At 53.2% G+C, this 27,887-nt stretch overlaps 1 protein-coding gene across 3 annotated transcripts; it reads left to right on the top strand.

Annotated features, from left to right (window-relative positions):
* Nucleotides 1-75: 75 nt before the first annotated feature.
* Nucleotides 76-27,887, top strand: PLLP (plasmolipin). Of its 3 annotated transcripts, none has more exons than XM_074027043.1 (4): nt 76-342; nt 21,795-21,833; nt 25,401-25,523; nt 26,949-27,887. In XM_074027043.1, the coding sequence occupies exons 1-4, from the start codon at nt 208-210 to the stop codon at nt 27,063-27,065; spliced, it is 414 nt and encodes a 137-aa protein (XP_073883144.1). In that variant the 5' UTR covers nt 76-207; the 3' UTR covers nt 27,066-27,887. The 3 variants fall into 3 exon arrangements, with proteins under 3 accessions (XP_073883144.1, XP_005592086.1, XP_073883145.1); XM_005592029.4 differs by having other exon boundaries at nt 21,660-21,833; XM_074027044.1 differs by lacking the exon at nt 21,795-21,833.

Raw genomic sequence — 27,887 nt, 5'->3', positions numbered from 1 at the left:
GTTAAGGGGGCGGCCCTGGTGGCGGGGGCGGGGCTGGGATCTCGGCTGCACCTGGCGCCCCAGGCTCCCAGCCCCGACGCCTCCTGCAGCTCCGGGAGCAGCACCGGGATCGGGAGCCTTGGGGAAGAGCGGCGCGGGAGCCGGCACCCACCGCTGGAGGGGCGGCGACGGCGGCCGGAGCGACCTAGGGAGGCAAGCGGAGCCGCCATGGCCGAGTTCCCGTCGAAAGTGAGCACGCGGACCAGCAGTCCTGCGCAGGGCGCCGGGGCCTCGGTGTCGGCGCTGCGCCCGGACCTGGGCTTCGTGCGCTCCAGCCTCGGGGCGCTCATGCTGCTGCAGCTGGTGAGAGCGCGCGCGGGCCCACGGGTCTGGCCGGGGGCTCCTGGTCTGGCCGGAATGGGTGAGGGACTCCGGCGCTGCGTTCATTCTTCGCGAACCTTGCGCTCCCCACCCGGGCTCACAAGCTCACCGAAGCGCTGCGCGTACCCCTAGGACGCTTCCCGCACGGACGCCCTCAAGATGGCCCTGCAACCCTCTCACCACGAGACTCCCCCGTGGCCGTCCCTGCGAGTGACACTACAGAGTAGGGCCGTCCCTACTCTGTGCACCGTGTACAGAGTGCCCACTGCCCGTGCCCCATCGTGCCCCCTCCAAGGTGGTTACCAGCGGCCACAGAGAAGCCCCCACTGGAGCCACAGTCACTGCGCACAATCCCCCAACCCTTCCCACCCCTCCCTTCCCTCCTTTCTCTTTTTCACCCCTCTTTCTGCCCTGACAGTGCCCCCAGCCCTCCAGGGAACCCAGTCTGAGGCAAAGTCCACTCTCTAACCACCTTCTGCTCCCAGCGGCTCCGCGTGGCCGCACCCCAGAACATTCCTCATCTAATCTAGAGGGCACATCCGGCCCCCCAACACGCACACTCAGGCACTAAACTGTGGGCGCCCGCGCAGGAGCCAGGCTCTTCTAGCTTTCTCTGGGTGACCCGCCAGGTTTCAGCCGGTTTGGCTAGCCCCACGAGGCCTAGATATCGCCCCCTGCGCCGGAGGGAGGGGTTTGTGGGTAGCCAGGGGCAAGACTTCTACTCTCTCCCAGAGCCCTGTACAGACCCCAACTGAGGCGGACCCATGGGAACATCCTCCACTCCCAGCCACAGGCCCGGATGTTAGCTGCTGCTTCTGCCACCCTTTCGTGAGGGTCTGGAAGCTGGGTGGGTACCCTGGGTGGGTGAGGGCCTGATACATTTTCAGAGGACTCGGGTGGATTTGGAGTTGGGCCGGGACCTATTTTCCTTTGCAATCCAGCAAGTGGACATTTACCACTGTCTCCTACTGCTGGGTGCTAGCAGGGCTGCCAGGCCCGAGCTGGAGGGCAGGGTGGTCGCTTTGGTGCCAGACGCTGGGCTGAGGTCCAGTCTCCCTCCGCTGACCTCTCCAGGTGCGGGCCCACCTCCACCTGGGTCAGTGCTATCTCATTTCAGGATTTCTCAGGTCTCTGTGGGCCCCCTCCGCAGCCTCTTAATCATCCTGGCGGGTTTGTTTAAAATTTAGATTATTGGACTCCACCCCCGGAAAAAATGTGCAATTGGAATTTGAATCTCAGGAAGTATAGCCAGAAATCTACATTTTTAACACTTCTCCCAGAGTTTTGTTTGTTTCTCTTTTGTTGGGTGGGGGAGAAGATTCTATCTTCTGAGGGAAGAGGTCTAGTTCCTGGAATGATTTAATTCTGCAGATGGGGAGAGCCACTGACCCCGCCACTGCTGGAGTGCTGGGCTCTGAGATGGTGGTGAGGGGCACAGCCATGAGCAGCTGCCAGGCTGCCCAGGGGAGAGCCAGGTGGGTGTGAGAAGTGGTGCAAAAGGGCAGAGGAGGAGGAGAGCAATTCCACGACCAGGAAGGCTTCTTGGAGGAGGTGTTTTTTGAGCAGAGACTTCACTGAAATCTGAGGCAGAGGCAGGGAAAGGGTGTTCCAAGGGCAGGGAACAGTGTGAGCGAAGATGTAGTGATGAGAAAGTTGAATTAATTTGCAGGGAGTAACCAACAGGTTGGTGGTGCTGGAGTTGAAGCACTTGTTTCTGATGTGGACAGAAGCCAAGGGCCTTGTGTAATCTCTGCAAGCCACAGGGTCTAGGGTCTGTTGGTGACCTTAAGAGGTTTTGGAACAGAAGAGGGATCTTGCTGGGTGGAGGATGATGACCAGCAAGATCCCTGTGAGGGATCCCTCAGCATGCCTGGTGAGGGGGATCCTGAGGCTGGCCCCTGACGGACAGGAGGATTGCTTGTGGCCAGAAGTTCAAGACCAGCCTGGGCAACATATTGAGACCCTGTCTTTACAAAAAAAGGAAAAAAAAAAAAAAAAGCCAGGCATGGTGGCATGTACCTGTGGTCTCAGCTACTTGGGAGGCTTGTGCCTGGGAGTTCGAGGCTACCGTGACTTTGATCGCACCACTGCACTCCAGCCTAGGTGGATGAGACTTTGTCTCAAAAAAAAAGAAAAGAAAGAAAGAGACTAACAATAGGGAGAATGGAAGACATTGGAGTAAGAGGAGGATGTTGCTGTGGGCTGCAAGGGTCTTGGTAGCTTCTTCTAGAGAAGGCTTGTGTTCCTGATTGGGGGGTGGGGGCGCATCCCTTGTGGGCTCAGCAATCCAGCCCTGAGCATCTGGGTCCCATTACATAAATGTAGACATTGAGGTCTAGGTAGAAGGACTCACCAGGAGTCCTGTAATAGAGCTTGGCACTTGGGTCTCTTGACTCTCAGGGACTGGGTGTGAGGGGAAGTGGGCTCCTTTTGCTCCCTACCTGCAGTGCCTTTGGGAGGATGAGGGTCTCCCATTAGAGTTCTGAAAATGACCTGCACATTTTAGTGCCTTAGAAATCTGCTTGTTGGGGCCAGGTGTGGTGGCTCACGCCTGTAATCCCAGCACTTTGGGAGGCCGAGGCGGGCGGATCACAATGCAGGAGATCGAAACCATCCTGGCTAACACGGTGAAACCCCATCTCTACTAAAAATACAAAAAATTAGCCGGGTGTGGTGGCGGGCACTTGTAGTCCCAGCTACTGGGGAGGCTGAGGCAGGAGAATGGTGTGAACCCGGGAGGTGGAGCTTGCAGTGAGCTGAGATCACGCTACTGCACTCCAGCCTGGGCGACAGAGTGAGACTGTCTCAATAAAAAAGGAGAAATCTGCTTGTTGGAGAAGCTGCATCCTGAGCTGTTTCTCTGGCAACAGATAGTTCTACTGGGTCTGAAATGGGGTATGTGGGCGTTCATCCAACAGGCACCGCCATCTGCTGGGAAGCCATCGTAGCTCCCATCTATCAGGCCAGCACTAGGCTCAGGCCCTTTGCCAAGGGCTTTAGATCCTCTTAGTCGGCCCCATTTTACAGATGAGGAAACTAAGGCTCAGAGGTCAGTTCTTTGCCCAAGATCTCACAGCCCTCCTCACAGGAGTGATTTTTCTGACTTTTCTGGCCCATGGTCTTAATGACCACATGTGGCTTTGCTGCTACCTTCCCAGGGTTTGTCATAGAGGGAGTGGTGGGGACCCCGGGCCCAGTGCCCACTTTCCAGGAGCTCTTGGTCAGTGAGAGAGGTGCCCAGAGGATGTGCTTCTCCCAGAGGGATCGGAGAAGGCTGCATGGAGCAGGAAATAAATGAGAAGATGAAAGCTAATTCCCCATCAGACCCCTCTGTTTCCCAGGATTTGATGAATGTTCCTGGTGTGCTGGGAGGAAGGAGAAGTGGGTAGAAAAGCCTCCAGCTCCTGGAGAAGGAGATACACTTTTCATTCAGCATCAGAATGTGTCCTGAAGAACCAGCCTCAGTATTCTTCACAGATGTCTGGTGGTGGTCATTGATTTATCACTATCCTTATTCCTTGTAGATTCAGAAAGAACACCAAATGGAATATGATATTAAATCACATAAGACAGAAGAGTTAAAGCAATGTGTCTTTAAAAGCTGGTAGTGTGGAGGGGAGAATTGACTTGCAGCAAGTTTGAGGCTGTTGATTCTTTGTTGAACTTCCTAGCAGCCTAGGCAAAAAGGGAAACGAAGAATCTATGCAGATAGCCTCTAAAAAAGAAGGCAGGTCTTTGTTTTTTTTAATTTATTTTTTCTGACCAGTGGATTCATGTCACAAAGGCATGCAAGTTTGATTTACAGACAACTCTTTTGGTTAAAAAAAAAAAGGCCTCAGTGCTATACATTTTTGTGTGACTCAGGTCACACAATGCAGAAGACGTGGTTATTTGTTTAAGGGGAGCTCCCAAAGCCTTTTTTTTTTTTTTTTTTTTTTTTTTTGAGGCGGAGTCTTCACTCTGTCGCCCAGGCTGGAGTGCAGTGGCACCATCTCGGCTCACTGCAAGCTCCGCCTCCCAGGTTCGCGCCATTCTCCTGCCTCAGCCTCCCGAGTAGCTGGGACTACAGGCGCCCGCTACCGCGCCCAGCTAATTTTTTGTATTTTAGTAGAGACGGGGTTTCACCGTGTTAGCCAGGATGGTCTCGATCTCCTGACCTCGTGATCCGCCCGCCTCGGCCTCCCAAAGTGCAGGGATTACAGGCGTGAGCCACCGCGCCCGGCCCCAAAGCCTTTTTACAATAAGTATAAAGTAGTGCTATTAGGTGCCCATCTCTTATTTTTTCAAGCCTCCCCAAGCCGTGGGGAGAAGGATGATCTTATCTGGATTTATTAATAAGTAAATAGGCTCAGAGAGGGTGAGGAACTTGTCCAAGGTCACACAGGATAGAGTGACAGCTTGGCTTTGCACTTTGATCTGGAAATCCAAAACCTGACTCTAGCTATGCTTCCTCATCTTGTTTATTTTGGGGGTATGAAGTTCTAGAGTGCTTTGGAGGGGTAAAAGGGGGACTTCAGGAAGGGAGACTCATCAGGGGCCAAGGCCATCAGAGACGGCTTCCTGCCATAGGAAGGGAGAAGGAGGATCAGGACAGACCAGAGCTTGTACAGAGACCTGTCAGTCAGTAGGCGCCCTTGAGGCCCAGGACGTGGAAGCTGTGTGAATGCCCTATGGCAGTAAGGCCATTTGGTTTGGTACCTTCTGTCCTTCCATTTTGCCCCACCTCCTGGGATTGGGGGTGGCCACACAATTCCCACTTAGGTGAATAACAGATCAAAACTTCACCTAGCTGGGCAGGTGGCAGGGTGGCACATGCCTGTAGTTCCAGTTACTTGGGAGGCTGAGGCAGGAAGATTGCTTGAGCCTCGGAGTTTGAGGCTGCAGTAAGACTTGATCACGTCACTGCACTCTAGCCTGGGTGACAGAGTAAGACCCCTACTTTTTTTTTTTCCTCAAGACAAGGTCTTGCTCTGTCACCCAGGCTGGAGTGTAGTAGTGTGATCACAGCTCACTGCAACCTCAACCTCCCAGCCTCAGGCGATCCTGCCACCTCAGGCCTCCTGAGTATCTGGGACTACAGGTACATGCCACAATGCTTGGCTAAGTTTTTATATTTTTTGTAAATACGGGATTTCATCATGGTGCCCAGACTGGTCTATAACTCCTGGGCTCCAGCAATCCATCTGCCTTGGCCTCCCAAAGTGCTCACAGGTGTGAGCCACTGCACCCAGCTCTCTACTCTTAACAACAACAAAAAACAGAAGAGAAGGCTGAGGCAGGAGAATCGCTTGAACTCGGGAGGCAGAGCCCTTGCAGTGAGCCGAGATCACATCACTGCACTCCAGGCTGGGTGACAGAGCAAGACCTTGTCTCAAACAAAAAAATAAAAATAAAGAAAAAGAAATTAGGTAAATAAAGGTATGAAAAAAATGGACACAGCTTGCCGTGCGCTCATACAGAATATCCCTAGGTGTATTGCCGTGGGGGAAAAGCATGGCTTGGCGCATGCACAGAGAGCACCCATCTGTGGTTAAGTGAGGATATGGGTTTTATGTAGAAATATGCATCCACTCACCCTGGAATGAGACACACGGCATGTGGTTGCCTGGGGGTGAGGGCAGCTGTGGGGCGTGGTCAGTCAGGGATGAGAGAGATTGTATTTTCATGATTACCCTTTCTACCATTGGAGTGCTTTGTATCATGTCTCTGTAATTTTTTTCAAAGAATAAAACAATTCCATCTCCCTAGATCTCCCTGATCTTCCATCTCCCTAGATCTCCCTAGATCTCCATGATCTATGGGGTGGCATGGAGAGTGTTGATGGGAACACAGGCCTGGATGCTGAGAGCCTTGGGTTCAACGGACTCCGTTCCTTTCTGGCTGCGTGATCGTGGGGGAAATTCCGAATTTCCCTGAGCCTCACTTCCTTGTCTGTCAGATGGTGGTGGCAGGATCTAGATCATGCCTGCGAAGAGCTAGCCTAGCACTGTATGTGGGAATGAAGGACAGTTTGGATTCACAGGGTTACAGGATCCGTGGGTTCTTATGCAAGCATAAGAGGTCCCTTTGCAGCATCTCCAACATGAACTTGCATGCTTCCAGAGGCAGAGAGCTCAGTTCTTCTTAAGGCTCCCTGCTCCATCCTTGGGCACTTGAGAGTGTTGGAAAGTTCTTCCTTATGGTGATACCGGCTCTGTCTCCAGCCCCAGGAGGCAGACCAGCTCCTCTGCAGATGGAGGGCAGGGCAGGGACTGAAAGTCAGCTCTGGTCTCCAGGAAGGGGCTGCCTAGATGAGATTGTTGGAGTCTGAGAGAGGTGTGAGCAGGGCTTGGTCACACTGGGATTGCAATGTTGGAGACTCGCGGGGCCTCCCTTAGCACTGAGATTTGTGGGTGGTTCAGTCTTTTTAGTACAGCATTCCAGGCTCCGCATGCCCAGTATCTTCATCCAACCCCGCTCCGCTGCACAGAGCAATAAATGCCTTGTATTGTTAATTCCCCCGACACTCCCCACTTACTGCCACTGGGGAAGTATTGAGTGTTTGGGAATTAATTTGTAATTACATTTTGAATATATGAATACATTCTCCTCACAAAATAAAAACCTGTACAGATTACGCCAAAGCTGTAGTTGGGTTACCCACCTCTGTCCCTAAGGGGACAACTATTTGGGGTGTTTCTAGTCTTTTTTCCTGTGCATTTTTGAAAACATTGATGGTTTTATTCTGTATCCTTTGTTCAGCAAATTGCTTTTCTCATATTCAGTGCATCTGAGAGCTCTTCATGCGCTCTGTCGTCCAGGCTGGAGTGCAGTGGTGTAATCTCCGCTCACTGCAACCTCTGCCTCCCGGGTTCAAGAGATTCTCCTGCCTCAGCCTCCCGAGTAGCTGGGACTACAGGTCCCTGCCACCACACCCAACTAATTTTTGTATTTTTAGTAGAGACGGGGTTTCATCATGTTGGCCAGGCTGGTCTTGAACTCCTGACCTCAGGTGATCTGCCTGTCTTGGCCTCTCAAAGTGCTGGGATTACAGGCATGAGCCACTGCGCCCCGCCACTCTTCATGTTCTGAGACTTGTCTTCCTTCCCTGTAAACTGTTGTGGAGTAACCCATAGTGTCCCGGTAGCCTCTGCTCACTTAGCTGTTTCTCTACTGATGGAATTGTTTTATTCTTTGAAAAAAATTACAGAGACATAATACAAAGCACTCCAATGGTAGAAAGGGTAATCATGAAAATGCAATTTCTCTCATCCCTGACTGACCACGCCCCACAGCTGCCCTCACCCCAGGCAACCACATGCCATGTGTCTCATTCCAGGATGAGTGGATGCATATTTCTACATAAAACCCATATCCTCACTTAACCACAGATGGGTGCTCTCTGTGCATGCGCCAAGCCATGCTTTTCCCCCACGGCAATACACCTAGGGATATTGTATGAGCGCACAGCAAGCTGTATCCATTTTTTTCATACCTTTATTTACCTAATTTTCTTTTTCTTTTTCTTCATTTTTTTGTTTGAGACAAGGTCTTGCTCTGTCACCCAGCCTGGAGTGCAGTGATGTGATCTCGGCTCACTGCAAGGGCTCTGCCTCCCGGGTTCAGGTGATTCTCCTGTCTCAGCCTCTTAAGGAGCTGGGATTACAGGCACATGCCACCATGGCCTGGCTAATTTTTGTATCTTTAGTGGAGATGGGGTTTCACCATGTTGGCCAGGCTGGTCTCAAACTCCTGACCTCATGTGATCCGCCCGCCTCGGCCTCCCAAAGTACTGGGATTATAGGCGTGAGCCACCGCACCCAGCCCCTAATTTTTTTAATGGGTAATGTATTTACAATGCTCAAGAATAAAATAAACTGGGAAAGAGTACAGTGAAAAATCTCTGTTCCTTTTTGGTTAAAGTTGACTCCTTCAGGCCCACTCTCAGTTTCCTATATCCCATTTTAAGACTTTCTTTAAGGAGATCTATGCAAATGTGGCTCTAGATTCCTGTCTGTCCTCAGTTATATACTCTCCCCAAGATATATAGTCTAGCCACATCCTTCTGCACTTTTTCTTTTACACTTAAAAAATGAATCTTGGGGGTCCTTTTGTCTCAGTGTGTGGAGTGCAATTGCTTCTTCCTTTATGGCTTCTGTAGTGTTCCATCATGCAGCTGTGGTGTGACTGGGTGGTCAGTCCCTTTGTTGACTGACACTTTGGGTTTTCCATTCCTTTGCTGTTGCACACCCTGCTGCAAGAAATGCCACCAAGTGCATCTGTATGATACGTTTCCAGAAGTGGGACTGCTGGGTGGGAGGGTATGTGCATTTGGGATTGTGATGTAGATTGCCAAATGCCTTCCGGAGAGGTCACACCCTTCCTGCCTGCAACAGCATGCCTCCTGGAAGGTTCCTGTTCCCACAGCCTCCCAACATGGTGATTTAACACACTTCTGGGTGTGCCCCAATCTAATAGACCAAAATGATAGGTCAATGTAGTATCATTTTCATTTCTCTTTCTTTTTTTTTTTTTTGAGACAGAGTCTCACTCTGTCACCCAGCCTGGAGTGTAGTGGCATGATCTTGACTCACTACAACCTCTGCCTCCTGGGTTCAAGCAATTCTCTGGCCTCAGGCTCCCGAGTAGCTGGATTACAGGTGCCCACCACCAAGCCCGGCTAATTTTTGTAATTTTAGTAGAGACGGGGTTTTGCCATGTTGGCCAAGCTGGTCTTGAACTCCTGACCTCAGGTGACCTGCTGCCTCAGCCTTCCAAAGTGCTGGGATTACAGGCATGAGCCACGATGCCCAGCTAATTTTCATATTTTTAGTAGAGACAGGGTTTCGCCATGTTGGCCAGACTGGCCTCAAACTCCTGACCTCAGGTGATCTGCCTGCCTCAGCCTTCCAAAGTGCTGGGTTGGTCCCTCCTGTTTGTCCAATGGGGAGAGGCCAGGGTGGTACCCCAGGGTCTCACAGGGAGTTGTGGGCAGGGAGACAGGTCAAAGGTGAGGCAGGGCCCAAAGCCTGAGCTGCTAGGGAACAGACCCAGGCCTGTTCTGGGATATTCCAGCTTTTATTTGGGGCTGGGGTCAGATACTAGATGAGCTTTTTCACATCTGCCACTCTGTGTGAGGGTGGCAGGATGCGAGCACTGTACCCCTAACTTTTTTTTTTTTTTTTTTTTTTTTGAGACGGAGTCTCGCTCTGTCCCCCAGGCTGGAGTGCAGTGGTGCGATCTCAGCTCACTGCAAGCTCCGCCTCCTGAGTTCATGCAATTCTCAGCTTCCTGAGTAGCTGGGACTACAGGTGCCTGCCACCACGCCCTGCTAATTTTTTGTATTTTTTAGTAGAGATGGAGTTTCACCATGTTAGCCAGGATGGTCTTGATCTCCTGATCTCATGATCCACCCGCCTCAGCCTCCCAAAGTGCTGGGATTATAGGCGTGAGCCACCGTGTCCAGCGCCCACCCCCCAACTTTTTTTTGAGACAGGGTCTCACTTTGTCATCCAGGCTGGAGTGCAGTAGTGTGATCATGGCTCACTGCAGCCTCGACCTCCCGGGCTCACATGATCCTCCTGCCTCCCAAGTAGCTGGGACCACAGGCATGCGCCACAATGCCTGGCTAATTGGCTACTTTTTGTTTTGTTTTGTTTTGTTGTGTTTTAGAGATGGGGATCTTGCTTATGTTGCTCAGGCTGGTCTCAAATTCCTGGGCTCAAGCATTCCTCCTACCTCAGCCTCCTAAAGTGCTCGGTTTGCAGGTATGAGCTCCCCTTCCCCTGTCACCCAGGATGTGGGGACACTCCCCTGGAGACTACTTTATTTGAAGAGAGCATTACTGCTCTTGAGGCCAGAGCTGAGAGGGGGCAGTGGCAGAACTCGAACCCAGGGCAACTGGGATAACAAGAAGTTTATAGTCTCAGCACCCCAAGGCCACCTCATCCTTCCATCAGCCCCTCCAGAGAAAGAACCAGCTGCTGTTGGGAGCATATAGAGCTTCACCAGCCCCGTGTACCCTGGTCTTGGCCTGCTGGAGGAATGGGGGGTGCTAAAGTGAGGGTCTTCCTCTCTCCCTGGACTTCCTGCGATGCTGGTTCTACACCCAATGCTGGCACTGATGTTCTGGGTGACATGAACATCAGGGGCCTGGCAAGGTAGTTGCGGGGGTGGGGATTGGAGGGAATGAATGCAGGGCTCCACCTGGGACTTTACAAGGAGGGTAAGGCCTTCCTGGGAACGCTTTGTGTGGCTGGAGGGGCCTGGGTGCTGGGGAGGCTCGGGTAGGCTTTGTGGGGTAGGCCTAGGAGACCCTGGGAAGGAGGGAGGAAACAGAGAAGGGGACCAGCAGGCAGGGAGCTCTGAGTTTCTGAGATCCCACCTGCGAGTGCTGCCACCTGCTCTGGGAGCCAGAGAGGGCCTTGGAGTGTCACTCAAGAGGCCCCCACCTGCCTTCACACACCTGGGGGCTGCCTGTGGAGGGAGGACCTGCTTGGTCTGACCAGAGGGCAGAATGGGAATGGGGTAGGATTAAGTAGGGAGCAGTTTGAGTTCAAGTTGGGAAGACTCTTTTTCTTTTCTTTTTTTTGAGACGGAGTTTTGTTCTTGTTGCCCAGGCTAGAGTGCAATGGCGCGATCTTGGCTCACTGCAACCTCTGCCTTCCAGGTTCAAGCAATTCTCCTGCCTCAGCCTCCCAAGTAGCTGGGATTACAGGTGCCCGCCACCATGCCCATCTAATGTTTTTTTGTATTTTTAGTAGAGATGGGGTTTCACCATGTTAGCCAGGCTGGTCTAGAACTCCCGACCTCAGGTGATCCACCTGCCTCGACCTCCCAAAGTGCTGGAATTACAGGTGTGAGCCACCATGCCCAGCTGGGAAGACTTTTCTAAAGCCCTAAGGGGAGACCTCACAGCAAGGATGCAGTGGTAGTGGCTCCTTGGCTACAAGTACACGTGGGGGCTGTAGGACCTTGCTGGGGTTCTAGGGGTGGCTCAGCCACTGGGGTAGGTGTGCTGCAACCTCTTCTGCCTTTGGCATTGAAATGCTCTCTGCTCTGAGACCCAGGACTCAGAAATAACAGGTGATATGATGAATGCCTTGGAGGAGGACCAGGTCTGAGCCCCCACCTCCAGCATCGTCCTCCTGCCATAGCCCCAGGAAGCAGGGCCCCTGTGGGAGGTGGGGGTGGGGTGGTTGTGGCCTGGGGTGGGGGCCCTGGCTGCCGGGCTCCCCACTGTGTTCCCAGGGCCTAGAACAGCGCCTGGCACAGTTTGTTTAATGACTGAATGACTCTGTTTGGTGACTTACATGCCCATTTTTCCTATGACAAAAGAGAGCTCAGGGCTGTTTGGTACTGCCCAGGTCTAGTGGATCTGGGGCTGGGTTCCGAGTCTGCTGTCGCCTTCCTGGAGAGCAGGGATGACTCCAGGATCCTCGAATGCTGGAGTGCATGGCACGGGAATTCCAAGGTGCCCTCCCTTTCGCACAGGCAGGGGGTGGTGTGTGGCTGTGTTGTGGCCAGCTCAGGCGCCCGGAGCCTCTGTCCCCTGCCCCTTTGTCTCATGTGATACAATGGGTGGCTTTTTGTCCCCATAAAGTCCCTTTCACTGTAGAGAGAAGGGCCAGAGCGGGGGTGGGGGCTGAGCCTGGCCAGGCTGAGTTCTGAGTGTTCTTGGCTTGCCCAGATGTGTCCCCAGTGAGGGGGACCCCAGAAAGGGTTTACTTTGCCACCCTGGGTGTGCGTTTCCTGGATGGAGCAGTGGGGAGAGAGAGGCTGGAGCTGGAGAAGGACTCGGGGGTCTGGAAAGCACTCGGGGTCCATAGATGGACTTGGGGGCGGGGGAAGGACTCGGGGGCTGTGGAAGGACTCGGGGGCTGTGGAAGGACTTGGGCTGGGGATGGACTCGGGGGTTGGAGATGGACTCAGGGGCTGGGGATGGACTCGGGGGCCGGGGAAGGACTCAGGGGCCAGGCAAGGACTCAGGGGCCAGTAAAGGACTCGGGGGCTAGAAAAGGGGGTTGTGGATAGACTTGGGGACTGTGGATGGACTCGGGGGCCATGGAAAGATTCGCTGCCTTGGCCCCTTTGGCCGTCACATTGTTTCTAAAACCTTTGGTTCAGTCACCCATATTTAAAAAGCTGACTTTTGCCAGGTGCAGTGGCTCACACCTGTAATCCCAGCACTTTGGGAGGCCAAGGCAGGTGGATCACCTGAGGTCAGGAGTTTGAGACCAGCCTGGCCAATATGGTGAAACCCTGTCTCTACCAAAAATACAAAAATTAACCGGGCATGGTGGTGGCACGCACCTGTAGTCCCCGCTACTTAGGAGGTTGAGGCAGGAGAATGACTTGAACCGAGGAGGCAGAGGTTCCAGTGAGCCAAGATTGCGTCACTGCACTCCAGGCTGGGCAACAAAGTGAGACTCCATCAAATAAATAAATAAATAAATAAATAAATAAATAAATAGCTGATTTGCACATAAAATCCAGACTTTTAGTGTCTCTTGAAAAATTAGAAACTTTGGTCACCCCAGGCCTGCATTCCTAGCAGCCACTCCAGGGACTCCCCAGCCCACTGTGGTCATTCCTGTGACCTGCCAGCCCTGGCAGCTGCTGAGCTTAAGCCCTGGTGTCCTCCAGGCCCCGGCTGCCTTCCTGCCTCATGGCTGCCCTCTCTGGGATTTCCCTCCCCCAGCCCCGGACTGTCTCACAGCCTTCACTACTGCTCACGACTGCTATGGCTTTTAACGTTTTCTTTCACCTAGTTTCATATGTATGACACACCTGTGAGGTGACCAGGTGTCCCCCTAGGGCCCCCATACCCTAATTCCCTCACTTGTCAGATGAGGAAACAGACCAGAAAGGTTAGGTGACTCCCCCAAGGCCACACAGTGAGCCCACAAAGGTCTGACGCTACCCCGGAAGTGAAGAGAGTGAAAAGAGTTGGGGTGACTGTCTTTGCATGACAGTTAGCTCAGTGCCCATAGGGTTGGTCGAACCCCTCCCTTTGGGGCCCCTGGAGGAGGCCTGTGTTCAGGAGTGTTAACCTCAGGCCGTGGGGAATCTCAGAGATCAGTGAGCCAAACCTCCCTGCTTCCACTGTGCCAAGGGGTAAAGGCATCTGCCCAAGGCCCCTCAGCCTCTGAGGAGCGGAGAGAGTGCAGCTCCAAGGGAGATCTGAGGATGGGTTGGATTTCTGAGGCCTCCTGTGGGAGCACCACTGCCTTATCTGTCAGGTGGGTGGGGCTGGCACGGGCGTGGGTCCTTATCTGTGCCCGGGCTGTGCCTGGTACTTGAATGTGGATACCGTCATTCTCTCAGCGAGGCCTCACACTCCTGAGGAGCCGCACACACCATGGCGAATGCAGGAAAGTAGGCCCAGGGTGCTGACTTGAAAAGCCATGTTCTTAACCCCTCAGGGTGATCATGACACCTGGCCATGTTGAATATTAAGCCTATGCTGGTTGCCGGTCTAAGTACCTTGCTCAAAACTACCCTAGTGCCCAGGCAGGAGGATTGGTTAAGCCTAGGAGTTCTAGGCTAGCCTGGGCAACACAGGGAGACCCCACCTCTACAAAAATTAAAAATAGCTAGGTGTGGTGATGCATGTCTGTAGTCCCAGCTACTCGGGAGGATGAGGTGGGAGGATCGCTTGAGCCCAGGAGGTCGAGGCTGCAGTGAGCTACAGTAGTGCCACTGCACTCCAGCCTGGGTGACGAAGTGAGACCCTGTCTCAAAAACCAAACCAAACCAAACCACCCTAGGCGGTAGACACATTTTGAAGATGAAGGAAGATGAAGACTAAGGCACAGAGAGGCTAAGCCACTTGCCTGAGGTCACACAGCTAGTAAAGTTGGCAGGGTCAGAGCGTGAACTCAAGGAGTCTATACATTACCCCTCCATCAGTGAACTGATGCCAGTGTCACTCAGGTGAACAAGGTTATGACACCCATCCACAGATTCAGAGAGCAGCTGAGAAAAACCTATTCATTTTCTGGGGCTGCCATAACAAAGTTCCACAAACAGGGAGGCAGAAATGTATTGTCTCAGTTACTGAAATCAAGGTGTTGGCAGGGTTGCTTTCTTCTGGGGCTCTGAGGGAGAGTCTGTCCCATGTCCCCCTCCTGGCTTCTGGTGGTGACCGGCAAGCCTTGGTGTGCCTTGGCTTACAAATGCATCACTCTCATCTCTGCCTCTGTCTTCACATGGCGGTCTACCCCTGTGGCCTCTGTGTCCACATTTCTCTTATAAGGACACCGGTCATTGGATTAGAGATGCCCCCAATCCAGTATAACCCCCCCTAATTTGAGCATGTCTGCAAACACTGTTTTCTTTTCTTTCTTTCTTTTTTTTTTTTTGAGACGGAGTTTTGCTCTTGTCGCCCAGGCTGGAGTGCAGTGGCACGATCTCGGCTCACTGCAACCTCTGTCTCCTGGGTTGAAGCAATTCTGCCTCAGCCTCTCAAGTAGCTGGGATTACAGGTGCGTGCCACCATGCCTGGCTAATTTTTTGTATTTTTGGTAGAGGCGGGGTTTCACCATGTTGGCCAGGCTGGTCTTGAACTCCTGACCTCCGGTGATCCGCCTGCGTCAACCTCCCAAAGTGCTGAGATTACAGGCGTGAGCCACTGTGCCAGGCCTTGTTTTGTTTTGTTTTTGAGACAGAGTCCCGCTCCGTCCCCCAGGCTGGAGTGCAGTGGTGTGATCTCAGTTCACTGCAACTTCTGCCTCCTGGGTTCAAGTGATTCTCCTGCCTCAGCCTCCTGAGTAGCTGGGACTACAGACACCCGCCACCATGCCCAGCTAATTTTTTTTTTTTTTTTTTTTTGAGACGGAGTCTCGCTCTGTCGCCCAGGCTGGAGTGCAGTGGCTGGATCTCAGCTCACTGCAAGCTCCGCTTCCCGGGTTTACGCCATTCTCCTGCCTCAGCCTCGCAAGTAGCTGGGACTACAGGCGCCCGCCACCTCGCCCGGCTAGTTTTTTTTTTTTTTTTTGTATTTTTAGTAGAGACGGGGTTTCACCATGTTAGCCAGGATGGGCCCAGCTAATTTTTGTATTTTTACTAGAATTGGGTTACTCCATATTGGCCAAGCTGGTTTCGAACTCCTGTCCTTAACTGATCCACGCGCCTCAGGCTCCCAAAGTGCAGGGATTACAAGTTTGAGCCACCGCGCCTGGCCAGACCCTGTTTTCAAATAAGGCCACATTCCCAGGTACTAGGGGTTAGAACTTGAACATATTTTGGGGAACACATTGCAAACTACAACAAGAGATGAGGAAAAACTTCCCTCAGAGTCATTGAAGGGCACGCGCCCTGCAGGAACCTGGCCTGTCTGGCTGTCAGTGTTGGCAGCTTCTGGGGACACTGTAATAACAGGGTTTCGCTGGAACGAGGAGTGCCTCTTGGTCGGGCATTTGTGATGAATCATCTCTCTGATCCTGCAGGTGGTTTTCACAAAAACATGTCTTTGTTACCCAGTTGTTTGGAAATTCTTCGAAGATGCAAAGGTCCTTTTTGACACTGTAGTCTTTATATAGGAAAAAAAGTTCCTAATCCAAATTCTTCAGGTTTTCAGAAAAGCAAAAAAAAGGCCCTGTGCCCTTGAGATTTCCAGACAGTTCCCTTTGTTTATCTGCAGGACCTGTCTGGGGAGGCATGGCAGGGACCTCAGAGAGCTAGGAAGGAGGGGAGGATGTGGTTTGCCTGTGTGTGTAGGAGAGAGACACTTAGATGTTGATGTGGACACCTCGGGAGAAACTCGGGGACAGATGAACACGTAAGCAAGAGAGACCTACAGGGCCCAGGGGTGAAGGCATAGAGTTCTGTTCCCAGATACTCACATGGCACCCTCCCTGCCCCTCCGTCACCTCCCTGGGTTTTTGCCTATCATCACCTTGCCAGTGAGATCTTTCTTGGCCCCTTATCCAGAATTGCAACCATGACCCCGTTGCTACCCCCATTCCCCTTCTCCATAGACATTGGTTAAATGTATGAACCCAGAGAGATGCCCACAGTGAGGCCTGTGTTGGGTGCCCTGTCCTGAGCAGGGTCTCTCTGGGGGGACTGGGCTGGGGGCTCAGGGACCAGGAGAAACCAGTCTGTCTGGTTCAAATACAGGAACGAACCTTCCTTGTTCTAGGGCAGAAACCGAGGCGGCTCCCCAGGCACAGAGCCAGGCAGCACAGCCAGAAGAACGCCAGCAATTCCCACTGCTTATCCTCCAGCTTCATCTGGACGCTGCGTTCGCTGATCTGGAAACCAGGGGTGGGGCTGGAGCACAGGGCAGGGCAGGGCAGGGCAGGGATGGGGGGAGCCTAGGTGCCCAGCCCAGCCTGGCTCTTGGAGCCAGCTGAAGTGTCCTCACTTTTTACACTTCACTAAATAACTCATAGTAGCACAGGTTCCAAGGACGCAAAGATCTGGGTTCCCGCCCTTCCCTATCCTTTAAAAATTTTTATTTATTTTTTGAGATAGGGTCTCTGTCACCCAGGCTGGAGTGCAGTGGTGCGATCATGGCTCACTGCAGCCTTGACTTCCCGGGCTCCATTGATCCTCCCACGTATCTAGGACCATAGGCACATGCCACTATGCCCAGCTAAATGTTGTATTTTTGGTAGATATGGGGTTTTCCCATGTTGCCCAGGCTGGTCTCGAACTCCTGAGCTCAAGTGATCCACCCACCTCAGCCTCCCAAAGTGCTGGGATTCCAGGTGTGAGCCACTGCACCCGGCCTCCTGCCCTGTCCTTTACCCACAGTCACCACAGGCACATCGCCTCCTGAGATTCCCTTTGGAAGATGGGGATAACAAACAGAACATTTGAGGAGGGTCTGGTGATGGAGGAATCAATGAGACGTGTCTGGCACAGAGTGGGAGGGCAGTGAGGGGCTGTTGTGGTCTAGGCTGTGAGTCATGGGACAGGTGATTGATAGGCGTATGACAGTGGAAACCTGAATTGGTCTTTTCTTGATTTTTGGTCCATTGCATTTTCTGACTTTTCTTTAGTTAGTTGGAAGCAGGCAACACAGTGGCAGCAGAGGCCCATAAAGAATTGGCTTTCAATGAAAAAATAATTGTTTATCCAGGACACGCCCAGTTCTCACCTGGAGAAGGGACAGAGGCGTGCTGCCTGAAGTGTTTGTTCTCCTTCAGAACACTGGCCTCCTCCCCGGCTCTGGGGGTTCGTGGCCTCTCCAGGTGTGGCTGTTGTGAGACATCTTGCCCTGGGTCCACACTCGTAAGGGCTCTGCCCCCAGCTTGGTGTGTGACAGCGGTGTGCGGCTCCGCCCTGGCTTCCTCACCTGCCTACCCTTACCTGGCCTGCTTGTGGCGGTGAAAGGAGGGTGCTGACGGGCAACAGAGGCTGGCAGGGTGCTGTGTGTCGGGGGGATGGGTCCCTGGAGCTTCACCCCAGGGTGGGGAGGAGCAGTTGCTGAGCCCTGGAGAGAGGGACACTTTCCCTGGGCCCCTTTGGGCTGAGCCCCTTACTTGGGTTGGGGGGCGGGGCAAGGCCAGGGGCAATTCACAGATGGACACTTGCTTCTTTTTTTTTTTTTTTTTTTTTTTGAGACGGAGTCTCACGCTGTTGCCCAGGCTGGAGTGCAGTGGCGCGATCTCGGCTCACGGCAAGCTCCGCCTCCCGGGTTCCCGCCATTCTCCTGCCTCAGCCTCCCGAGTAGCTGGGACTACAGGCGCCCGCCACCGCGCCCGGCTAATTTTTTGTATTTTTAGTAGAGACGGGGTTTCACTGTGGTCTCGATCTCCTGACCTTGTGATCCGCCCGCCTCGGCCTCCCAAAGTGCTGGGATTACAGGCTTGAGCCACCGCGCCCGGCCGACAAAGGAAGGATATTTTGCATTTATTAGTTCCTTTTTAGGCTAACATTTTTTTTTTTTTTTTTTTTTTTTTTTTTTTTTTGAGACGGAGTCTGGCTCTGTCGCCCATTCTGGAGTGCAGTGGCGCGATCTCCGCTCACTGCAAGCTCCGCCTCCCGGGTTCACGCCATTCTCCTGCCTCAGCCTCCAGAGTAGCTGGGACTACAGGCGCCCGCCACTGCGCCCGGCAAATGTTTTGTATTTTGTAGTAGAGACGGGGTTTCACCGTGTTAGCCAGGATGGTCTCGATCTCCTGACCTCGTGATCCACCCGCCTCGGCCTCCCAAAGTGCTGGGATTACAGGCGTGAGCCACCGCGCCCGGCAGACACTTGCTTCTTATTATTTTGTTATTTTAATTTTAATTTTACTTAATTTTAATTTTATTTTAGTTTATTTTGAGGGTCTTGCTGTTGCTCAGGCTGGAGTACAGTGGCACAGTCTTGGCTCACTGTAGCCTCAACCTCCCAGGTTCAAGCAGTCCTCCCCCCTCAGCCTCCCGAGTAGCCGAGACCACAGGCACACCACCACCACACCCGGCTAATTTTTAAATTATTTGGTAGAGATGGGCTCCCTGTATATTGCCCAGGATGGGGTCTTGAACACCTGGGCTCAAGCAGTCCTCCCACCTTGGCCTCCCCACATGCTGGGATTATAGGCATGAGCCACCACACCCAGCCCCCGCTTCCTCTTTTTTTTTTTTTTTTTTTTTTTGAGATGGAGTCTCGCTTGACGCCCAGGCTGGAGTGCTGGAGTGCAGTGGTGCGATCTCGGCTCACTGCAAGCTCCGCTTCCCGGGTTCACGCCATTCTCCTGGTTCAGCCTCCTGAGTAGCTGGGACTACAGGCGCCCACCACCACGCCCGGCTAATTTTTTGTATTTTTAGTAGAGACGGGGTTTCACCGTGTTAGCCAGGGTGGTCTCGATCTCCTGACCTCGTGATCCGCCTGTCTCAGCCTCCCAAAGTGCTGGGATTACAGGCGTGAGCCACTGCACCCGGCCATCCCGCTTCCTCTTTTAATACACAGCACGTGTGCAGGGCAGGGTTCTGATCTCTGTCACGGATGAAGAAATAGGATTGTTAGCTCCTAAGCATGTTGTGTTTTTAGCGTATATTATGTGTCGGGCACTGTTGGGCACTGAAGATATAGCAATGAACAAAACCCAGAGTCTTCCTCGGAGAGCAGGGAAGGTGCTTGGTCAGCGTCACACAGCCACACAGCTTTTGACTTCCAAGCTCCAGACCCCACCTGCCACTTCCCCAGTGGGCCACACCCTTCCCGAGCCAGACCCTTGGGGGATGGGGAGGAGGTGGAGGAAGGAGGGTTGTGAGGGCTGAGGGCTCCCTGGGCCAGCTCAGCTACAGGCCCCCCAGTCTGGTCCCTGGCTTCTGTAGGGATCCACACAGGAGCTTCCCTTCTGGTCCTCGGCGAGGGTGCTTTTGGGTGGGGTGCCTGGTAGGCACCCCAGCTCTGGCTGTGCTCTGGGCCCGGGGCCCTCAGGTGCTCTAGGGGCTGGCGGCAGCCCTCAGCTGCTGGAAGCAGCCACGACTTTCTGTCTCCAAAGCCTAGCAGCCAGAGGAGGGATCTGCTCCGGAACCGCTTCTCTGATCCCACTGACTTGTCCTTGGGCTGGTGGCAAGGTCACTACGCAGCCTTGGTGCCATGTACCTGGGTGCTGACTAGGGGAAAAAGAGGGCGCTTCTGTGTGTCTTGATTGGCAATGGAGCCTTTCTCCAAAGCTAGACCCTTGTGTCCTCTCTGTGGCCAGGGATTCCAGAGAGTGCCCTCATGGAGAAGTGGGGGTGGGTAGGAGGGACTGGGGAGGCCCAGGATGGCCACATCCGAGGTGCCTCCAGGAGCTTCCTGGGCCCTGCCTCTGCAGGCCCTTTGCTGGCCCACACCCGAGACAGTCTGCATGGTGAGTCGACAAACCTGCCTACAGAGAATTTTCTGTGGCTATGAGGACTGGGCCTGTGTAGTCTACCTTGGACTTGTGGAACAATGAAAAAAAAAAACACTTCTGTTGCAGTCATTTATGTGCATGAACTTGTGGGTCCTCACAGTAGCTCTACGAGGTAGGAATGATCATTATACTCATTTGATAAGCAAGGGTGATTATACACTTGCCCAAGGCCACACAACTGGTAAGGAGAGCCGGGATCGAAGCCAGGCAGCTGGGCTCCAGAGTCCATGCTGTTAGCCACTACCCATGCTCTGCTGGGATGGTCGGGCCCATCCTGCCACTTGGGAACGGCATGACAAGTAGGCCCCTTGGCTTCCTGGAGGCCCAGTTTCACCTGTGAGGTGGCAACACCAGTACAGAAGGGCATCTGGGAGAGCCAGAGACGTGGGGTGTCAGGCAGAGGCCCTGGTGATGTTCTCTGCTGGGCCCAGCTGGGAGGGAGGACACAGGGCTGTTGTCTTCCCGCCTCTGGGACTGTGGTGACTTGAACTTTCTTTCAGCAGCTTTTACTGAGCCCCTGGCAGGGCCTAGGTCCTGTGCTGGGTGTGGGGATGCAGCTGTGAGACAGCCACGGCCGTGCCCTCGTGGAGCTCGCAGTCTGGGGCAGGGAACGATGATGACCCTGGATGGCGGGTGCCTGGGGGGCCCTGTGAGCGCTGACGAGGGCTCTGGGATGCAGGCTGGAGGTGTGGGGGTGTCCTGGAGCACCTGACATCTCAGCTGAGACCTGGAAGAGGAGTGTGAGTACAGGTCAGGGCCCCAGTACAGTGGTGTACCGCATGAGCCAAATCAGCATTCCTTTTTTACATTTTTCCTGTTTTTTGAGATAATTTCACTCTGTCTCTGAGGTTGGCTTGTGGTGGCACGATCATGGCTCACTGCAGCTTCTAACTCCTGGGCCCATGTGATCCTCTGCTTCAGCCTCCTGAGCAGTTGGGAGCACAGGTACACACCACCATACCTGGCGAACTATTATTATTTATTTATTTATTTATTTGAGATGGATTTTCGCTTTTGTCACCCAGGCTGGAGTGCAGTGGCGTGATCTCAGCTCACTGCAACCTCTGCCTCCCAGGTTCAAGCAATTCTCCTGTCTCAGCCTCCCAAGTAGCTGGGATAACAGGCACACGCCACCACGCCCGGCTCATTTTTGTATTTTTAGTAGAGACAGGCTTTCACCATGTTGGCCAGGCTGGTCTCAAACTCCTGACCTCAGGTGATCCGGCCACCTCAGCCTCCCAAAATGCTGGGATTACAGGTATGAGCCACTGCACCCGGCCTTAATTTTTCTGTAGAGATGGGGACTTGTTCTGTTGCCCAGGCTGGTCTTGAACTCCTGGCCTCCAGCGATTATCACACCTTGGGCTCCCAAAGTGCTGACATTACAGGCATGAGCCACTGTGCCTGGCCAATATTTCTTAGCTAGATGAGAAATGAAACCGCATCTCTGGCCGACCCTGCCCTGTCTGACCCTCCTAGGTGCTGGGGCTGCTGGTGTGGGCGCTGATTGCGGACACCCCGTACCACCTGTACCCGGCCTATGGCTGGGTGATGTTCGTCGCTGTCTTCCTCTGGCTGGTGACAATCATCCTCTTCATTCTCTACCTGTTTCAGCTGCACATGAAGTTGTACATGGTGCCCTGGCCACTGGTGGTGAGTCTGGGTGGGGGTACCGGAAGTGGCTATGACAGGACCACTGTGACTTTCCCTAAAAGAAGTGGCAGGGTATGGGGGGTCTCCTGACATCCTCGCTGACCTAAGCTGGTCTGCAGAGCCAGGGGTGGAGGTAAGGACTGATGGTTCAGGGGTCCAGTTGTTCTATTTTTCCTTTAAAACAGTGTCTCACTATGTACAGACTGGAGTGCAGTGGCTCGATAATGACTCACTGCAGTCTTGAAGCCCTGAACTCAGGTGATCCTCCCATGTCACCCTCCCCAGTAGCTAGGACTACAGGCACGTGCCACCATGCCCTGCTCATTTTTTTTTTTTTTTTTTTTGTAGAGGAGGGGGTCTCACTATATTGCCCAGGCTGGTCTTGAACTCCTGGGCTCAAGCAGGTCTCCCACTTTGGCCTCCCAAAGTTCTGGGAGTACAGGAGTGAGCCACCACGCCCAGCCTAGGTGTACGGTTTTTTGGGGAACTATGAGCCAGGAAGGACACAGGCTTGACTTTGTCCCAGGAGGAGAGTAGAAGTGAGGGGCTGTTGAGTGGATTTACAAGAGGCCATTTGGAATCTTAAAAGTATTTTTCCCGGCTGGGTGTGGTGGCTCACACCTGTAATCCTAGTACTTTAGGAGGCTGAGGCGGGTGGATCACCTGAGGTCAGGAGTTTAAGACCAGCCTGACCAATATGGTGAAACCCCATCTCTACAAAAAATACAAAAATTAGCCAGCTGTGGTGGTGCACACCTCTAGTCCCAGCTACTCGGGAGGCTGAGACAGGAGAATTGCTTGAACCTGGGAGGCAGAGGTTGCAGTGAGCTGAGATCGTGCCTGGGTGACAGAGCGAGACTCCACCTCCAAAAAAAAAAAAAATTTTTTTTCCTTCTCTGGGTGGTCAGAATTTGTGCCTGTGTTGTGTGGGTTTGTGAGATTCTAGCAGGCCCAGGCAGGCAGCCCTGTGGCTGGAGGCTGGGGGCAAGCTGTCAGAAGTTGCCTAGGCCAGGGCCTCAAGTGTGCAGGACAAGCTCGGGCACCCGGCTGCTTGCAGGTGAGGCTCTGAGGCCTGGGAGAGGCTGGTCTCCCCAGGTTTGCCCCAGGACAGTCTTCCCAGGACACAGGGCTGAGAGCGGACATGGGAAGTACCCTGGCCAGACACACAGAAAGCTGCTGGTTTTTTTTTTTCCTCTGACCCGGAAAACCCCTGCAGCTGGGGTCTGAGGCTTTCAGTGAGAAGAGAGGCGAGAAAGGCACATGATTGTAAGACAAGCAAGGCTGGGACTAGGCAGCATTGTTTGGAATTCAATGACTTTTTAAACCGAGGAAACGTGAGTCATCCTCAAGACAGAATGGGTTTGTTAGATCTTGACATCCCTGGCAGAAACAGGCAGCGTTTGCAGGGGTCGCTGGGCTTGCAGGGAAGATTTTGGGGCAAGGAGGCGGCACCCTGATTTCCGGGCTCAGGGTCCACCCCTCCCTCATGTCCCAGGAGCCTCTAACAAAAATCTCTGGAGATAAAAGCCTGTGTGTCTCTTAGGTGCAGATCTGGGGCTCCAGCCGTGGCTGTTAATGGAAGGAGGCTCCCTTCTGCCACAATGGCAGGGCATTGCTTCTTATGCTTCTGGACCCTCAATGAATGGGGCAGAGAGGGCTTAACTGCATCTAGAGAAGGCTGAATTAGCATGGCCAACTTGGGATTTTCTGGCATGGGGGCTACAGACCCCTACAGGATCCAGGCAAGATGTGTGAGTGAATTGGGTCAGGAGGGACCCTGGAGAAGCCAGCATCCATCTGCCCATCGTAAGCTGCCTATACTCACTTCATCTGTTGCTAGTGGGAGTGCAAACCCCTTGGCGCAGAATCTTTTGATATCTTAAGATTTCTTTTTCTTTTTTAGACAGAGTCTCCCTCACTCTGTCGCTCAGGCTGGAGTACAGTGGCGTAATCTTAGCTCACTGCAACCGCTGCCTCCTGGGTTCAAGTGATTCTCCCGCCTCAGCCTCCTGTGTTGCTGGGATTACAGGCATTCACCACCACTCTTGGCTAATTTTTGTGTTTTTATTGGAGACGAGGTTTCACCATGTTGGCCAGGCTGGTCTCTTAACTCCTGACCTCAAGTGATCTGCCTGCCTCCCAAAGTGCTGGGATTACGGGCATGAGGCACTGCACCTGGCCAAGATTTATTTATTTATTTATTTATTTATTATTTTTTATTTTTTTGAGACGGAATCTCGCTCTGTCGTCCAGGCTGGAGTGCAGTGGCCGGATCTCGGCTCACTGCAAGCTCTGCCTCCCGGGTTACGCCATTCTCCTGCCTCAGCCTCCCGAGTAGCTGGGACTACAGGCGCCCGCCATCTCGCCCGGCTAGTTTTTTGTATTTTTTTAGTAGAGACGGGGTTTCACTGTGTTAGCCAGGATGGTCTCGATCTCCTGACCTCGTGATCCGCCCGTCTCGGCCTCCCTAAGTGCTGGGATTACAGGCTTGAGCCAAAGATTTTTTTTAATATGAAATTTTTACATGAAGTTTTCAGGTTTTCATGAAATCTAATTTTATAATGTTGGTAATTTTTAAAAGATATATTGGACAAACCGAATGAATGTTTGAGGGCCATGCGTTTGAAGACTGTAAGTGGGCTCCTGGGGCCAAGCGTTTGAGATGAGGGATTGGGGCCTGGTTGTCAGCAGAGGGCCCCTTCCTGCCAGTCTGGTTCTGTATCCAGCTGGGAATATCTGGTCCTCCTGGTCCTGACCCTGGCATTTGCTTAGAGCCTCGAGCTTAGGATGTGGCCAAAAGGGAGACAAAGATTCTTCCCCGCTGGAGGCAGAGAGGGATGTGAGGCCCAGCCCCAGGACTGGCCACAGAGCCAAACCTTGCAGTGGTACCAGGGATAGCCTGGGCTTGGTCCTGGGCCACACTTGGAGGAGTGGCCTGTGTTTCCTTAGCTGGTACAGAGAGATGGGTCATGGACTGGCCTCTTTCTGTGAGGAATGGGTTTGGCACTGCCCCTACCCCATCACTGTCATTCCCCTCCCCCAGCCTCAGGTGTGTTCATGCTCCCTGCTCAGCAGGCCTCCTGGGGACCAGGGCTTGATGGGCTGACCCCTGGAAACCACGGCCTCTTGAGGCCCTGTTGGTGGGAAAAACCCAGGTGTTTGCGTCCCCTTCCAGTGGCTACTCAAGGGGTGTGCCAGTGGGAACAAAGACGCCCCAACTGTTAGTCTCCTTGTGTGTCTTTTTTTTGAGACAGGATCTCACTCTGTCGCTCAGGCTGGAGCGCAGTGGTGTGATCATGGCTCACTGCTGCCTCCAAATCCTGGCACCAGGTGACCCTCCCATCTCAGCCTCCCAAGTAGCTGAGATCACACGCATGCGCCACCATGCCTGGCTAACTTTTTTATTTTTTGTAGAGACGGGGCCTACCTATGTTCCCCAGGCTGGTCTCTAACTCCTGGGCTCAGCCCCCCAAAGTGCTGGAATGACAGGTATGATTCCACCATGCCCAGCCTCTCTTTGTGTCTTAAGCCTTTTCTCTCCCCACTCCCTACCCCCATGTCCTGCAGTTAATGATCTTTAACATCAGCGCCACCGTTCTCTACATCACCGCCTTCATCGCCTGCTCTGCAGCAGTTGACCTGACATCCCTGAGGGGCACCCGGCCGTATAACCAGCGTGCGGCTGCCTCGGTGAGTCTGCTTCCCAGGCTCCCTCGGTGGTCTGCAGGGTCTCGGCCCCAGGACTCACGCTGCTTGCTTGGTCTGAGGCCAGGCACCTGCCACCTCCTGAGGAGTTGTCACCTGAATGCTCAGTGGGTCTCAGAGGGGAGCCGGGCTGCCTCCAGGCTTCCATAATTAACAGTGGGGAGTGGTGTGTGGTGGGCAATGGAAGTTTTGGGTTAACTATTTTTTTTTTTTGAGATGGAGTCTCGCTCTGTTGCCCAGGCTGGAGTGCAGTGACGCAATCTTGGCTCATTGCAACCTCTGCCTCTTGGGTTTAAGTGATTCTCCTGACTCAGCCTCCCAAGTAGCTGGGACTACAGGTGTGTGCTGCCACACCAGCTATTTTTTTTTTTTTTTGAGATGGAGATGGAGTCTCACGCCCGGCTTATTTTTGTATTTGTAGTAGAGATGGGGTTTCACCATGTTGGCCAGGCTGGTCTTTCGAACTCCTGACCTCAGGTGATCCACTCGCCTCGGCCTCTTAAAGTGCTGGGATTACAGGTGTGAGCTACCACACCCCGCCTGGGTTAACTATGGAACCTTGTAAATCAACTGTTGCCACACTCACTTAGGGTCATGTGCCCCCTTGGAGAATGTGAAAAACTGGATGCTCTCCCACTGACAAGTGCACGTGCAGAAACCTTGTGGTTTAAACCATTCTGGGAGATTCATAGGCTCTCCCGTGAAACCCAGACTCCAGGCCCACGTCAGGTGGCCAGTGAAGTGGCTGCAGTCCCCTCCACGCCTGTCACCCTTCACACCACCAGGCCCTGCACACCATCTCCTCCCAGGATCCTGTGACACCCACAGTGAGGGAGAGGAAGGGACTACCAGTCCTTTTTGACAGACAGGAGGCTCCCGCTCAGAGAGGTTGGACTCCGGGCCTGGAGCCACGGCCAAGCCCAGGGGAGGGCAGGGCCTCGATGGGCACTCATTTGGTTCCTTACTCTTCCTGATGAGGGCAGTTTTGAAATCAGCAAATTCAGTGATGGAGACAGAGACGGGGAGCTTCTGAATGTGGCTGCAGGTGTTAGTATAGAGGCGTGAACTGGTTCTAGAAAAATTCCTAGGCTGGCCTTTGAATGTTGTCTTTTTAGAACTAAATCCTTGCTAGATGTCCCCTCTGTCACTCTTATCTTGTCCTTCATTGTCCTTATCACAATCTGATAGGCCCCGCCTGTGGTTCTTAGCTGTTTCCCGTGCTTAGAAGGTAATGTTGGCATCCCAGGACCCTGGTGCTCATCAGCTCCATGATAAACAGCTGTGAAATGCATCTGGCTGAGTGTGAGATGGTGCAGCTGCCAAAACCCCTCCTGCCTGGCCTGAGATCTGGTTGGAGCTTGTGTCACTGTTACCCTCTTGGTCCTTACACCCTTCTCGCCTCTCTTTCAGTTCTTTGCATGTTTGGTGATGATCGCCTATGGAGTGAGTGCCTTCTTCAGCTACCAGGCCTGGCGAGGAGTAGGCAGCAATGCAGCCACCAGTCAAATGGCTGGCGGCTATGCCTAAACCACCTGTGCCACGGCCCTCTCTGGGGCTGAAGCCGCCGCTGGGTCACAGAGCAGGGTCACCCTGCAAGCCCGAAGCTGGGGAGCCCTGCGCGGAGTCAACCTGACAGCGACTGCACTTGCTCCTCTCTGCCCATCAGACACAAGCTCTCACAGCGCTAAGGAAGCAGGCCCAGGCTGGCAGGCATCTGGGCTTGCAGGAGGCCAACTGCTGAGACCTCCTCTCCATCCCCCTTATTCAGTGGAAGGTGACGGGGGATCTGAGGCTGTGTCTCTGCCTTGTCTTTAGAGGACTTCAGCGTCCAAGACTGGGGCCTACCCTTCTCACCAGCACTAAATGCACTAACAAGGACTCCTGACCTGCAGCCCCAGACTCGCCGTAGTATAAGCCTAACAAGCAACATGTAGCACCTTAGTCTTCGTTCCAGGAGAGCTGAGCAAGCTCGTGAAACCATTCTCCTTCCTTTAAACACCGTTCCAACCAACCTCTCCCTGGAGCCAACCTGTAAAAAGTGGGTTATGATTGTTGACCGCATGGTCTTCCCTCCCTGCATTTTAGACATACCAGTTACTGAAAACAAATCAGTTTTAAGTGACTTCTCAATGCTGAAAAGCCTGTCCAGGTTTCCTTCACTTTCCCAAGCCTCTCTCTGTAATACTCCCTTTGGGCGAAGCTAACCTCAGTGCTGACTGCCTCCCTGACCCTGCTGACTAGGCACATGGGACACGAAGGAGGGAGGGAAGTGAGGCCTTGCCTGGCAAGTTGTCATGTGGTTGGTGGTGACTGTTTTATTTTTTTTTAATAAAAAGATAAGAGAAGTTA

This window comes from Macaca fascicularis, chromosome 20, assembly GCF_037993035.2.
Source record: "Macaca fascicularis isolate 582-1 chromosome 20, T2T-MFA8v1.1".
In the NCBI taxonomy this organism is placed as follows: domain Eukaryota; kingdom Metazoa; phylum Chordata; class Mammalia; order Primates; family Cercopithecidae; genus Macaca; species Macaca fascicularis.
This window is presented reverse-complemented; position numbering and strand designations above follow the sequence as displayed.

What these genes read in the sequence shown, in the direction of transcription:
- PLLP (XM_005592029.4), top strand. Translation starts at nt 208, where the DNA reads ATGGCCGAGTTCCCGTCGAAAGTGAGCACGCGGACCAGCAGTCCTGCG. An exon ending in CGCTCATGCTGCTGCAGCTG is followed by an intron (nt 343 to 21,659) that starts GTGAGAGCGCGC and finishes TGACCCTCCTAG; the next exon opens with GTGCTGGGGCTGCTGGTGTG. An exon ending in ACCAGCGTGCGGCTGCCTCG is followed by an intron (nt 25,524 to 26,948) that starts GTGAGTCTGCTT and finishes CCTCTCTTTCAG; the next exon opens with TTCTTTGCATGTTTGGTGAT.